The 15,736-nt window shown below is 45.6% G+C and overlaps 1 protein-coding gene across 1 annotated transcript in view; it reads left to right on the top strand.

The window, feature by feature from the left end:
• Positions 1 to 971: 971 nt before the first annotated feature.
• CASQ2 (calsequestrin 2) overlaps positions 972 to 15,736 on the top strand; it is a 107,471-nt gene continuing 92,706 nt past the window's right edge. Inside the window, exon 1 of the mRNA XM_077293554.1 lies at positions 972 to 1,220. Coding sequence (XP_077149669.1) covers positions 987 to 1,220 — 234 coding nt within the window. The 5' untranslated portion in view covers positions 972 to 986. The remainder of the gene's footprint in view (positions 1,221 to 15,736) is intronic.

Below are 15,736 nucleotides of genomic sequence, written 5' to 3'. Positions count from 1 at the left end.
CTTGTAACGGGGCACATGGTCTGATTACTGGGGGCACTCGGCGTGATTATCGGACACCCTCACAGTTTGCTGATGAATCGTCATGAGACAATGATGGCTGACGTGACATAATGTAACACTGAGCCGAGCGCCATCATATAAACCATCAGCACTCGGCAGTGTTATTCGCCAGTGTGAACGAGCCCTCAGACTAAGGCTGGAGTCACACACAATGTATAAACAATCTGTCCGATTTTGTCTGCTGAGAATCGCACACATGTTCTCCGTATGGTGATCTGTATCTCATCCCTGTGCAATGCCAAGATGCGTTTTTTTTCTCAAAAACTCTCCCTGTGTCATTTGTTTTGTGAGATTTTCTCACACACTTGCAAAATGAGCAAATAATGGCTGAGCCTTTCCTGTCACCTGCCCAATGCCTGAGAATTTCTCGCAAGTCACACTGATGGTCCGTGTGCTGTGTGATTTTTTCTCGCCCCCATAGACTTGCATTGGCGTTTCTCGGCTGAGATACGCGGACAATCGCAGCATTGGGTCATTTCACTCGCAAGTGTAATATGGATGAGAAAAAACCGCATGATAGGAGCTGCCCCATAGGGAAATACTGGTCAGAGTGCTATGAGATTTTTTATCGCTTAGCACTCGTCCGTATCACAGACTAGTGTGACCGCGGCCTTAGAGTTGCATAGTATGAAGAGCAACATGTGGCCAACAGCACAGAGTATTTCAGGAGGAGTGTGATGTCTGGAATTTCAGCAGTTCTCGGGTGGAGGGTGACCAGAGAAGACCCTGGTATATTGTACAGTGAGGGGGGCGAGCTGGGACCTGCCTTTGTGCTTGTGACCCGTCACCTCCTGGCTAATCCACCTCTATTTATAGTCCTGAAACAACTGTCTCCTAAAAATGGAGAGGGGAGTGAGAGAGTGTCACTATGTAAGGTGGGCACGAGCGCCAGGCTCCTCACAAAGCCCTGGACCACGCTCCCCTCCATGTCAGCCCTCCGTCTGCTGCTGTGCGGGGCCCTTCTTGCCCTTTGTGGGGCTGAAGATGGTCTACACTTCCCCTCCTATGATGGCAAGGACCGTGTCTTGGAGCTGAGTGAGAGGAACTACCGTCACCTCATGAAGAAGTACGACGTCTTCTGCATCTTCCTGTGCGAGAGCCCGGCCGCCGGCGACAAGACAGCGCAGAGACAGGCGCACATGACAGAGCTAGTGCTGGAGGTGAGTGCCCCCACAGTCCTTACACATGGTGGACAGGGACGGTCTGCGGAGAGCGGGGAGCAACATTCTGCAGGAAGCGACGGTCTGCGGGGAGCAACAGTCTGCAGGGAGCAACGGTCTGCGGGGAGAGACGGTCTGCGGGGAGCTGGGAGGGATGGTCTGCGGGGAGCAGGGAGGACGGTCTGAGGGGAGCAGGGAGCAACGGTCTGCGAGGAGCGATGGTCTGCGGGGAGCAACGGTCTATGGGGAGCGACGGTTTGTGGGAGCGACGTCTGCGGGGAGCAGGGAGTGACGGTCTGCGGGGAGCAGGGAGCGACGGTCTGCGGGGAGCGACGGTCTGCGGGGAGCAACGGTCTATGGGGGAGTGACGGTCTGTGGGGAGCGACGGTCTGCAGGGAGCAGGGAGCGACGGTCTGAGGGGAGCAGGGAGCGACAGTCTGGGGGGAGCTGTCACTGACCGACCTGACATCGGCAGAGCATCGCAGGGCTTCTGTATTCAGAGGCCTCTCATCTGATGTCATGGCTCAGGTTACTGCTGCATCAACATCATCATCTTCATGAGGGATAAAAACAATTCCTGTAATCCGGCATCAACCCGAAGATTCTAACATACTGTACCTGTACTATCTCACGTCACCACCTGAAAGGAGACAGGAAGTGATGTCATAACCAGGGATGGGGCTGACAACCTATCACTAAATACAGGCAGGTTGTCAACAGTAATAGATGATGATCACGTCACAATATCAGTGATGTCATCACTGCCGGCAGAGCTGACAACCTCTCACTATGTACAGGCAAGTTGTCAGCAGTAATAGATGATGATCACATGAAGGGGGGAACAGGCCGGATTGCTGTGGGCCAGAACTGAGTTCTCTTTGCCCTGAACCCTTCTTCTAAACAGAAGTCCGTCTTGTGTGTGATGTGTTGTGCGGTTCATTCTTTACTCACTTGTCACCTTCCCGTCCATGGGACCGGATCCAGTTATAGATGTGACAGGACAGTACCCCCAGCAGGGCGCTACCTTGTCCCAAAGTCTCCTTCTAGCTGGACAGTACCTTCAGTACCCCCAGCAGGGCGCTACCTTGTCCCAAAGTCTCCTTCTAGCTGGACAGTACCTTCAGTACCCACAGCAGGGCACTACCTCATGCTAAAGTCTCCATCTCGCTGGACAGTACCTTCTGTGCCCCCAGCAGGGCACTACCTCATGCTAAAGTCTCCTTCTAGCTGGACAGTACCTTCAGTACCCACAGCAGGGCACTACCTCATGCTAAAGTCTCCATCTCGCTGGACAGTACCTTCTGTGCCCCCAGCAGGGCACTACCTCATCTCAAGGTCCCCATCTCACTGGACAGTACATTCTGTGCCCCCAGCAGGGCGCTACCTTATCCTAAGGTCCCCTTCTGGCTGGACAGTACCTTCAGTACCCCTAGCAGAGCGCTACATCATACTAAAGTCCTTTTCTCGCTGGATAGTACCTTCAGTACCCCCAGCAGGGCGCTACCTCATCCTAAGGTCCCCTACTCGCTGGACAGTACCTTCAGTACCCTCAGCAGGGTGCTACCTCATCCTAAGGTGCCCTTCTCGCTGGACAGTACCTTCAGTACCCCCAGCAGGGTGCTACTTCATCCTAAGGTTCCCTTCTTGCTGGACAGTACCTTCAGTACCCCCAGCAGGGCGCTAACTCATCCTAAGGCCCCCTACTTGCTGGACAGTACTTTCAGTACCCACAGCAGGACGCTACCTCATCCTAAGATGCCCTTCTCGCTGGACAGTACCTTCAGTACCCATAGCAGGGCGCTACCTCTTACTAAGGTGCCCTTCTCACTGGACAGTACCTTCAGTACCCCCAGCAGGGTGCTACCTCATACTAAGGTCCCCTACTCGCTGGACAGTACCTTCAGTACCCCCAGCATGGTGCTACCTCATCCTAAGGTGCCCTTCTCAGGGCGCTACCTCATCCTATGGTCCCCTTCTTACTGGACAGTACCTTCAGTACCCACAGCAGGGCGCCACCTCATCCTAACGTCCCCTTCTCACTGGTTAGTACCTTCAGTATCCACAGAAAAACCTCTCTTGTCTCTTTCTCTTCTTGACTGACTAAAATGGATCCCCTAAATCCACAGACCTCCCTCCCACTATGGGCCATACTTAAGTTAACCCTCACACTGTCTTTGTACCTGCTGTCTGTGTTAGGCTACGTTCACATTTGCGGTCAGCGCCGCAGCGTCGGGCGCCGCAGCGGCGCCGCATGCATCATGCGCCCCTATATTTAACATGGGGGCGCATGGACATGCGTTGTGCTGCGTTTTGCGCCGCATGGCCGCAAGCGTTGGACGCAAGAAACGCTTCAAGTTGCATTTTTTTTGCGTCCAACTTTCGGCCAAAAAGGACGCATGCGGCGCAAAACGCAGCGTTTTAGCGTGCGTTTTGCCGCGTTTTTGTTTGCGTTGTGCGCTGCGGCGCCGACGCTGCGGCGCACAACGCAAATGTGAACGTAGCCTTACTGGGTAGATTTCACCTTTCACCTACATTCTAGACAGTGACATCTTGTGACCATTTGTTTGTATTGCAGTCCACAGGGGCGGGCTAACAACCTCACATGTATACAGGCTATTTGTCAGCAGAAGTAGGAGCAGAGCTGGTCTGTGGTATAGGATTGCTGTCTGAACACTGAGCTCTTCTAGCCGTAGTCCCTGTCCTGTTGGGTCTGCAGTTCTCCTTTGAGCCCCCGCACTCTGGGAGTCTCCCTCTATTACGCACATATATTGGGGTCTTTTGCTCTTATTGTGTATGTATTTGGGGTCTGCACCTTTCCTGGACACCGCCCACGTTCTCTACATGATCCTCGCTCTCATGCCAGTGTTCACTGTGAGTGGGTATGAGGATGTGGTGGCCCAGAGAACATGCAGTGACAATAGATGGCTGATTATTAACTATTTACACACTTAGTAAAGCTAATAGCAATATGGATGGTGTGGTGCCCGCCCAGTTCTGTGGGTTACAGTCTGATCCTGACCCCGACACCCTGAGCACTTCCCCCAAAAAAACAAGCCCGGCACTACCCCACTGAAAAGAGTGACACCCATAACGTAGTCATTGACTAGATTTCCCTACTTGTTCTGGACATAGGTGACCACTGACTATGTCACCCTCTAAACCTTGTGTCTCTCCACTCGATTCCTTCTAGAGGGCGACACTAGAGAGCGTGCACCGAGGAGCGTGCATGGGGTACAATCCCAGCCGTAACATCAGTCCTCACATAAGGCACAGGTTGCGGCACAGATCACACTCGGATACTGGCACATCTGCACATTAACCCATCAAGGGTACAGTGACCTGGCAGCCGACAGCGTCTGGGGTGATCTGTAAAGGTCTTCCTCAGCCCATTCTAACTTAATGGGGTCTAATGGGGGCCTCTAACTAGGCCACAAGTCTCCACCTGGTCTTGCACTGTAGGCCGCAGACAGTTCTTTTTGCCGTAGACTTTCTACCATCTCCCCCAGGGAAATAGCTCACTCTCCCTTTGACTCACGCAGTCGGACCTCCATCTGTCCAATTGGGTTTCTGCTCAAGCGACTGAATCTCCATTCCTCTACACACGTGGTCAAAATTGTTGGTACCCCTTGATTAATGACAGAAAAACCCACAATGGTCACAGAAATAACTTTAATCTGACAAAAGTAATAATAAATTTAAAAAACCTATGAAAATGAACAAATGAAAGTCAGACATTGTTTTTCAACCATGCTTCCACAGAATTATAAAAAAAAATAAAGCTCAAAAAATAAAAAAATAAAGCTAGGCCTGGACAGAAATGATGGCACCCTTAACTTAATGTTTTGTTGCACAAGCTTTTGAGGTAACTGTCAATGAGACTTCTGCTCCTCTCGACAGGTATTTTGGCCGCTCCTGAAGAGCAAACTGCTCCAGTTGTCTCGTGTCTGAAGGTCGCCTTTTCCAGGCAACATGTTCCGGCTCTTTCCAAAGATGCTCAATAGGATTTAGGTCAGGGGGCTTATAGACGGCCACTCCAGAATAGTCCAATGTTTTCCTCTTCGCCGCTCTTTGGTGTTTTTAGCTGTGTGTTTTGGGTCATTAACCTGTTGCAAGACCCATGACCTGCGACTGAGACCAAGCTTTCTGACACTGGGCAGCACATTTCTCTCTAGAATCCCTTGATATTCTTGAGATTTCATTGAACCCTGCACAGATTCTAGACACCCCATGCCAGATGCAGCAAAGCAGCCCCAGAACATAACAGAGCCTCCTCCATGTTTCACAGTAAGGACAGTGTTCTTTTCTTGACATGCTTCATTTTCCATCTGTGAACATAGAGCTGATGTGATTTGCCAACAAGTTCCATTTTTGTCTCATCTGTCCATAGGACATTCTCCCAGAAGCTTTGTGGCTTGTCAACATGTAGTTTGGAAAATTCCAGTCTGGCTTTTTTATTATTTTTTTTCCAACAATGGTGTCCTCCTTGGTCGTCTCCCATGAAGTCCACTTTGGCTCACACAATGACGGATGTGGCGATCTGACACTGATGTTCCTTGAGCTTGAAGTTCACCTTTAATCTGTTTAGAAGTTTTTCTGGCTCTTTTGTTACCATTCGTATTATCCGTCTCTTTGACTTGTCATCCATTTTCCTCCTGCGGCCACGTCCAGGGAGGTCGGTTACAGTCTGATGGATCTTACATTTCTGAATAATATGTGCAGCTGCAGTCACAGGAACATCAAGCTGCTTGGAGATGTCTTAGAACTTTTACCTGTAACATGTTTGTCTATAATTTTCTTTCTAACCTCCTGAGACAACTCTTTCCTTCGCTTCCTCTGGTCCATGTTGAGTGTGATACCCACCATGTCACCACACAGCACAGTGATATCTGTAGCCTTATATTCAGGCCACTCACTGACTCCAGGATTGTAGACACCTGTGATGCTAGTTAGTGGACACACCGCGATTTAACATGTCCCTCTTATCACATTATTTTCAGGGGTCCCATCATGTCTGTCCAGGCCGATTTCATGAGTTTTATATTTTTTTAATTCTGTGGAAGCATGGCTGAAAAGCAACGTCTGACTTTCATCTGTTCATTTTTATAGATCTTTCATTTATTATTACTTTTGTCAGATTCAGGTTATTTCTGTGACCATTGTGGGTTTTTCTGTCATTAAGCGAGGGGGACCAACAGTTTTGCCCACGTGTGTATTATCTTCACTCTGATGATCAGGATTCGACTCTGGACTCTGACCCCTGTGGCTTTTTATATATTTCTTCTGTGTCACAGCAGGTGACGTCCTCTGTGCACCCAGCTTCTGCTTTCCTCCAGAACAACCTGCCTTCTGTCCTCTAGTTCCAGTGCTCTTTCAGGTTCCTATACACTAGATGGCGGCATCGGCCCACAAATGCTTCACAGTATATTCCTATTTAATCAGTCACTGCACTCTGCTAACACTTCTCTTTGCCCTCGCAGTGGCCAATCTCACCCACAGACAGACCCCTCCAGGATCACTGGGCTGTTTCGCCTGACTCTGTGCCACTGGCTCCTACAGGTGCTGCTTCTTCAGGTGGCACCACGTCTCTCCGCTCTGCTCACTCGGACTGTGTAAGCTCCCCTCGGACTGCAGGCTCAAGCTTGTCTTTCCTAGCTTCTACCTTCTATCTGTTGCAGAGTGCGTCTTCTTGCAGTCACCGCTGTAGTTACGAGAACTTCAATCAGCAAGATATCTTGAGTAAACAGTATTTACTTCATACTGGATAAACATGAGATACAATTCAGTGTCACACAATCCGTGCACTGAGGCATATACATTCATGAAGTAATCAGGAAGTAAGAAAAACAACCAACAACTGAGAGCTTCCCTCCCCACATTACAGCAAGTATATAACTTTACACACTATCGCCATCTGCTGTCTGGTTAGTATAAAGTCCTCCTTTCACGTATAATAAGTCCTAATCTGTTGCATATGCCAACACCCTTTCTCAACAATAAGGACTTATTCAATCAAACGCAACTTTTTTATTAGTCTCTGATGTTTATCAGCATTCAACGCCTTCGTGAGAATGTCTGCTGTCATTTCTTCAGTAGGACAGTACTCTAACTTCAAGACTCCTTGTTCCTGATAATCTCTCAAGAAATGATATTTCACATCAATATGCTTGGTTCTTGGATTGACTCTTTCCATCTGAGCAAGAACAAGACATCCTTGATTGTCCTCTTTCAGTTTTGTTGGTGCCAACTGTGGTTGTCCTAATTCTGTCAACAATTGTATTAACCACAGTACTTCTTGACTCGCATGTGCTGCGGCAACATATTCTGCTTCTGTTGAAGATAGTGTCACAATTGACTGTTTCTTACTTGTCCAACTTATTGGTCCACCTGAGAGGAAAAAAATATGTCCACTGGTAGATCTTCTGTCAGTTGGATCTCCAGCCCAATCTGCATCAACATATCCTGTTAGAATGCAATCATCACTTGTGGGTAATTTCAGCTTAACATTGCTAGTTCCTTTCAAATAACGCATTACTCTCTTCACGGCGTTCCAATCAGCTTTATTTGGTTTTGATACCTTTCTACTCAGGATTCCTACTGCTGCTGCGATGTCTGGTCTTGTAACGGTCGCTAGATACAGTAGTTTTCCTATTGCTGTTCTGTATTCTTCATTATTGGGTAGCATATTTTTTTCACTGTTCATCTCTTTGAGATAATTAGTTTCCATTGGAGACTTTACTGTTTTTGCATCCTTTAATCCACATTTTTCTGTTATGTCTTGAATCATGAGATTTTGATTCAGTAGGAAACTTCCGTTTTCTTCTCTTTCTACCTGTATTCCTAGATATTGTTTTACATTTCCCAAGTCTTTGATTTCGAAATGTTGCTTCAGGATTTTTAGAATGTTTTCTTTATCCCTTTCTTGTTCAAAACAAATCAAAATGTCGTCTACATATATGAGTATATAAATCCATCTATTACTCAGCCTTTTTGTGTATAAGCATGGATCAGCTTTGCTTCTTTGAAATTTTTCATTTGTAAGTACTTCCGTGATTTTGTCATTCCACGCTTTAGCTGCTTGCTTTAAACCATATATGCTTTTCTGTAGTTTACAAACTTTGTTTGGATTTCTTTCATCTTTGAATCCTGGAGGTTGTTCCATATAAATGTCTTCTGTTAAATCTCCATTCAGAAAAGCTGTATTTACATCCAGATGTCTCAGTTGCATCTGTTTCATTGCTGCAACTGTAAGTAAAGTTCTTATTGTAGTGTGTTTGACAACTGGAGCAAATGTCTCATCATAGTCTTCTCCATATTTTTGAGAATACCCTTTAGCTACGAGTCTTGCTCGGTATCTTTCAGCTGTGCCATCTGTTTGGTATTTAACTTTAAAAATCCATTTACATCCTATGGTTTTTCTTCCTTCTGGTAAATCTGTTAGTGTCCATGTATTTGAGTCTTGCATGGATTTAATTTCTGTTTCTGTTGCTTCTATCCATTTGTTAGCTTCTTCTACAGGAAGATTAGATATGTCTTCCCAAGAGGTAGGCTCATAGATTTTTCTTGTGCTTGTCTTGTATGAGAGACGTTTCGGTGGTTTTCCTTTGTTCTCTCTCATTGAACGTCTTGGTTCTGTGTCTGTTTGTAGTTGTGATTCTTCACTTTCAGTATTTTGTTCTTCGTTAATTTCTGCTTCTTTCTCATCAGATATTTCTTCAGTTGTGTCACTATTGGTTTTCTCATTTTTTGTTTCAACTGAAATCATAATGTCTTCATTTAAATCTTCAATGAATGTCACACTGTTACTCACCGTAACTCTGTCTGTTTTGGGATCTAGGATTCTGTATCCTTTGCAATTTTCACTATATCCAACAAATATTCCTTCCATGGATCTGTTTTGAAGTTTGGAACGTTTTTCTGTTGGAATGAATATAAAAACTTTACATCCAAAAACTTTTAAATGATTGACACTTGGTTTCATACCTTGCCACAGTTCATATGGAGTTTTTGTCAGTTTTCTGGAAAAAAGTCGGTTCTGTAGATATGTAGCTGTCATTGCTGCCTCACCCCAATATTTCTCTGTAAGTTTGGAATCCGTCAGCATACATCTTATCATTTCTGTTAGAGTTCTGTTTTTTCTTTCTGCTACTCCATTTTGTTCAGGTGTGTATGGAACCGTTTTCTGGTGTTCTATTCCATTTTGTCTTAAGTAGTCTGCTATTCTGTGACCTGTAAATTCACCTCCATTATCACTTCTGATGACAATTGGCTTCCTTTGAAATTTGTTACTTGATCTTGTTACATAGTCTACAAGTTTATCAAAAACTTCACTTTTGTTTTTAATTAAGTATGTGACTGTGTATCTTGAGTAATCGTCTATAAAAGTCAACATGTATCTATTGCCTCCCGATGTGGTCACTTTCATGGGTCCACATACGTCAGTATGCACCAAATCAAGTGGTCTTTTGCTTTTCATCTCACTTTCTTTTGGAATAGATATCCTTGTGGCTTTGGATTTTATACAACATTCACATCTTATGGTAATTGAGCAATCTGATATCTTTAAATCTTTTGTCAATTCTTTTCTCTGTAGTTCCCTTATACTGTCAGGGTGTCTATGTCCTAGACGTCTATGCCACATGTGAATACAGTTTTTGTGATCATGTGTACATACCTTCATCTGTTCCTGTGGTGTGTCAAAATGATATAATTGTTCATCTGCCTTGACTTTGGTTATCACCTTGTTTCCTGCAATAATTGCACACTCATTGTCTTTGAATTTCACTGTAAGGGTACCGTCACACAGTGCCATTTTCATCGCTACGACGGCACGATTCGTGACGTTGCAGCGTCGTATAAGTATCGCTCCAGCGTCGTATACTGCGGTCACACGTTGCAATACACGGCACTGGAGCGATAATTTCATGACGTATTTGCGATGTAGAAGCCGTTGGTTACTGTGCGCACATCGTATACAACCTGTGTCACACAATGCAATCATGCCGCCACAGCGGGACACTAGACGACGAAAGAAAGTTTCAAACGATCTGCTACGACGTACGATTCTCAGCGGGGATCCAGATCGCAGTAGCGTGTCAGACACAACGATATCGTAAATGCATCGCTGGAACGTCACGAATCGTGCCGTTGTAGCGATCAAAATTGCACTGTGTGACGGTACCCTAAGTCCTTTTGCTGTTAAACGTTTCACAGATAATAATCCGCCTTCCAATTTTGGAACATACAACACATCCTGTACAAGTATCTTTGAATCTTGCCCGAACTCGTTTGAACAATTTAGCATACCTTGTCCGATACCTTCTGCGGTTATTTTGCTTCCATCTGCAAGATAAATGGCTTATTTCTTATCTAAATCAAGATCAGTAAAGAAATTCTTGTCACTTGTCATATGACTCGTTGCTCCTGAATCAATAAACCAACCAAGTGATGATTTCTTGTCTGTTACTTTTAATGTGCCATTCCTATTATTCTCACATGAATCGGAAATTGTGTTTCTTACTTTCTGTGTATGCTTTTTATGTTGTAATTGTTGTTGTTGTTCTGCTTTCCATATGGTACAGTCTTTCTTTAAATGACCTTTTTTCTTACATCTGAAGCATTCTCTTGTCTCTTTATTATAGGGTTTTTTGAATTCTGTAGCTTTAAGAGCGTTTTCACTGTCCTTTTCAGTAGAAGAATCATTTCTTTGTTCTTTTCTTCTCTGATATTCATCTATTAGTCTTGTTTTCACAAAATCTAATGTAATGTCAGTTTCTGGTCTCGTCTCAAGGGCATTTATCAAGGCTGTATACGAATCTGGTAAACTGCACAACAATATAGCTGCTACATGACTTTCTTTAACATCTTCACCAATAGATCTTAGCTGTGATATCACTTCCATCATTGAGAATATGTGCTTCTGCATATCATCATTTGCACTCAATCTCATACTGTACAGCTTTCTTAATAAAAATAACTTGTGATTCAAGCTAGGTCTCTCATACAGTTTTCTTAAGGCTTCCCACATTCTCTTAGCTGTTTCTTCATTTCTTATATGTATTAATTGAGCATCATCCACTAATAAGCTAATGATGGCTTTAGCTTGTCTATTCTTATTATCCCATGTGTGATTATCTTGATCTGGTCTTGCTGTAACAATTACTTCCCATAGATCATCCTTAGATAACAACATCTCTACTTTGAATTTCCATAACTGATAATTTTCACTATTCAGTTTAGCTACTGTAAATGTCAGTTCTGTGTTACTCATCATCTTTATATAGTCTTACTTGTTTAGAGAGTTGTTCTGAAGATATTCTCCTGTATGTCCAGCTCCTGGGATCATGAATTCCTCTGTCACTCTGTATCTGGATTTATTTCCTTCTGTTTACAGAGCTTATCTGTGTGCTCCGTTGTTATCTGGGGTTATAAACCAGGATCCTGCTGCCTTGTAGTGCAGACCTGTAGTGTCTGGGGTGCCTGGGCCCATAACCTGTTGCAGAGTGCGTCTTCTTGCAGTCACCGCTGTAGTTACGAGAGCTTCAATCAGCAAGATATCTTGAGTAAACAGTATTTACTTCATACTGGATAAACATGAGATACAATTCAGTGTCACACAATCCGTGCACTGAGGCATATACATTCATGAAGAAGAAGGAATAATCAGGAAGTAAGAAAAACAACCAACAACTGAGAGCTTCCCTCCCCACATTACAGCAAGTATATAACTTTACACACTATCGCCATCTGCTGTCTGGTTAGTGTAAAGTCCTCCTTTCACTTATAATAAGTCCTAATCTGTTGCATATGCCAACACTATCATGGGCATGTGTGGAATCGGGGTACCTCTGCCTCCCGTGTAACCTGGTGCAGCAGTCCCTCCCAGTCCCCTGCTCACTGTGGCCATGATCATGATCTGCTGCTGACACTGAATGGAGGGAAGCAGCCCTCTGAACGAGCTCTCTCACCTCCTGGTCAGCCCCCTTTATATCAAATATGAACTCTGGAGCTGCCACAGTATCAGGATGACTCTACAGCCCACACCAAATACATTGCTGGAGACAGCAGAAAATCACAGACCTGCCCCGAGTGCACCGGACGTACAAGAGCGCTGGAGACACAGGCCCTGCTGGACGCCATCTCACTCTCAGTGAGGGAACACAGTGTGAATTATAGGGGCACCCTGTCCTACATAGCATAGCTGGTAACAAGGCCGCTGGTGTCTCCCTCCTACAGTCATCCTGCGCCCCCTTCATCCAGTAGAGACAGGCCTCCATACCGGTGATGGTCACATCGTTCCCAATGTTGCAGCATTTCCCCAGTGGTAGCGACATGTGGCCCTTAATATGTGTCTGTGATGAGGCATGAAGCGCAGGATACAGCTAGGTGGGAGCGGGATCAGCGCCATCCGAGCAGTATAAATGACAGATCCTGTGCGTAGCGGAGGTTATCCCACCAGTCCTGAAACCCAGAATCCACCCAATAACGCTCCCCAGTCATATATAATCTACAGCCCCCTCACTTGTAATTTCCACTTTTCGACATTGACATTGAACCAGAGAGAAGCTATAATGTTCTGTGAATCGAGGAAGTTCTGCAAATGATGACATTTTCCATCACCAACTCTGATCTGTGACATGTGAGAGGGGCAGAAAAGCCAGATTCAAATCAAAACTTTTTCAGCCACAAAACCTCAAAACTCACATCCAGACTTGTGTGATATTTGGGTGCTGCCTCCTGTTCGCGATATGCCAGTAATCACCACTTATACAAAGTGGCAGAATCCTGGAGGTGAGCAACATTGGTTTATTACTTCGGCTGATCGCACATCGGCCGAGATGTCAGCAGTGGTCAGCGTTGTGTCCAGTGGTTGGGAAAATAACGAGCTGGAATAACAGCTAGAGAAGCACAGAGGTGACAATCTGCAGGAACGGGTCATCAGAATGGAACAATGGCACGCCTGAAATTAAGGCGTCATTGTCTAAAAAAACCAACTGAAGGAAACTGCACAACATTGTGCATGCATGTACCAGTGTCTTCAGCCCCACATCATCGTGGGGCCGAACAAGGTGGAGGCTGGAATGGAAGTCTGTCCTCTTCAGCGTTGAGTTGCTCTTTTGTCTTGGTCGAAATGATGGTCAGAGAATGATCTGGAGACCACGTGGAGAATGTGATGAAAAGGCTTCACAGGAAATCATTACACCGGTTGTTCCCGCAAGATAATTGTATGGGAGGTGACATAAAATATGGTAGCCAGACCTCTCCAGTCTTCTCTGCTGGTCACTAAAAGCTTGGTGTTACATTGACTTGTCTCCATTGAGTACATCAGACACATCATTAGTTGGTGATTACACAGAAGCTGCCGGCAGTGTCTCCAGACTTGCCTCCATCTACCACATTGGGGAAGTCATTGGTGGGTGATTACACAGGAGCTGTCGGCAGCAGATACTGCTGATTTGTACTTCCAGAGGCAGAATGTTCCTCAGTAGATCATTCATAACCTCAGTGACAGCAGCTGAGGCCAGAGGTGTCGGGATTTCTGCAAGAGGCTCAAACTCCAGTTTCTATGTTGAGGCCAGTATGAAGTTCATTTTTCTGACATATATCATTTACAGCCTCTGGGTAAGGGGCAGGAGGTTTGTCTTGGCGCAAGGCCATATCTTCTCACATTTTCACCTTCCTAAAGAAGAATTTACAAGTTGCCTCTGAAGATGAAATGGCGGCCAATACTGCTCGGAGAAAGCTGAGATCCGGGCCCAGATTAAGTGATATATACCCGTATCACATGCTGTATACGGAAGTCACAACCTCACCACAGCTCTACAGTTACTGCTAAACTCTGGAACCTAAAATTCCCCTAGCTACAGACCTGGAGTACGAGAGTGACCATCCTATCACAGCGCTACAGTCACCTCTAAACTCCGTACTCCAGAGTCCTCCTAATAACAGACCAGGAGTACGGAATAACCGCAAGACCACGGTTCTACAGTCACTGCTAATCCTAGGACCCCAGAATCCTCCTAATAAAAGACCTGGAATATGGGAGTGACCATCCCACTGTGGCTCTACAGTCACCGCGAAACCCCACACCTAAGAATCCTCCTAATAACAGACATGAAGGATGGGAGTGATCATCACACCTTGGCTCTACAGTCACTGATAAACTCCTGACTTCCAGAGTCCTCCTAATAACAGACCTGGAGTACAGAATGCACAAAACCACGGCTCTACAATCACTGCTAATCCCAGGACCCCAGAATCCTCCTAATAAAAGACCTGGAATATGGGAGTGATCATCCCACCGTGGCTCTACAGTCACTGATAAACTCCTGACTTCCAGAGTCCTCCTAATAACAGACCTGGAGTACAGAATGCACAAAACCACGGCTCTACAATCACTGCTAATCCCAGGACCCCAGAATCCTCCTAATAAAAGACCTGTAATATGGGAGTGATCATCCCACCGTGGCTCTACAGTCACTGATAAATTCCTGACTTCCAGAGTCCTCCTAATAACAGACCTGGAGTACAGAATGCACAAAACCACGGCTCTACAATCACTGCTAATCCCAGGACCCCAGAATCCTCCTAATAAAAGACCTGGAATATGGGAGTGACCATCCCACCACGGCTCTACAGTTAACGTCCCCTCGCAGCTTTAATTAGTGATGCAAACTCTCTCCATGCCAGCCGGCTCAAACTGAGCAGAGCGTGAGAATACGGCTGCTTGTGACCAGTGGAGACGTCATTAGGGTTACCGACTGTCACAAGCAGAGCTTCTGACGCTAAGCTCAGTGTGTTCTGGCTGGTGTGGAGAGAGGTCGCATCACTGATGGATTTTTGATAACCAGCCAAGGTAAGCTCAGAGCTGGAGGCTGCAGACCGCAGCTGTCAGTTTTGCCTGTGCTGGTTATCAAATATAATTAGACGGGTAGTGTGGTGAGCACTTTTGCTGAGATCCGAAGTGCTGGTGAAGTGGGATGGCAATCCCCATAATAGAGTAATGTTCAATCACCGCACACTCTTGATAGATGCTTGTGAGGACTTTATTGTACAGATATAGATGCAGCAATAACACAATTTATGAATAAGGAATTGGTGCAGGAATAGAGAAAATGGTGAGGCGACAAGAACATAATGTTCCAAACCCAAACAGTAATACAACAGTACTACAGACTTCCTAGAGACCTCCATGTTCAGGGTCTGTGAACTTTACCGTTTGGGTTCGACGAGGACCAGACACATGGCGACGAGGACCAGACACATGGTGGCGAGGAGCGGGGATGCTGGAGGGGTGAATGGTGAAGTGAGCATAAGGATTTTTTTAAACTTTTGATGGCCCTTTACGTTGAAGAAAAATAGAGTCCGGCAGATGGTATTTTACTGAATCCACGCAGAAGGGAATTACAAAACATCTGCATTTTGACAAATGTGGATTTTTGCAACATAAGAGTAGAATGCAATTCCACTCAAATTTATGTGCTCATCTCTATATATCTGCTATCAGGAAGGATGGGGGC

Source organism: Ranitomeya variabilis, chromosome 3, assembly GCF_051348905.1.
Source record: "Ranitomeya variabilis isolate aRanVar5 chromosome 3, aRanVar5.hap1, whole genome shotgun sequence".
Lineage (NCBI taxonomy): Eukaryota > Metazoa > Chordata > Amphibia > Anura > Dendrobatidae > Ranitomeya > Ranitomeya variabilis.
The sequence above is the reverse complement of the archived record's forward strand: the minus strand, read 5'-3'. Positions and strand labels throughout refer to the sequence as shown.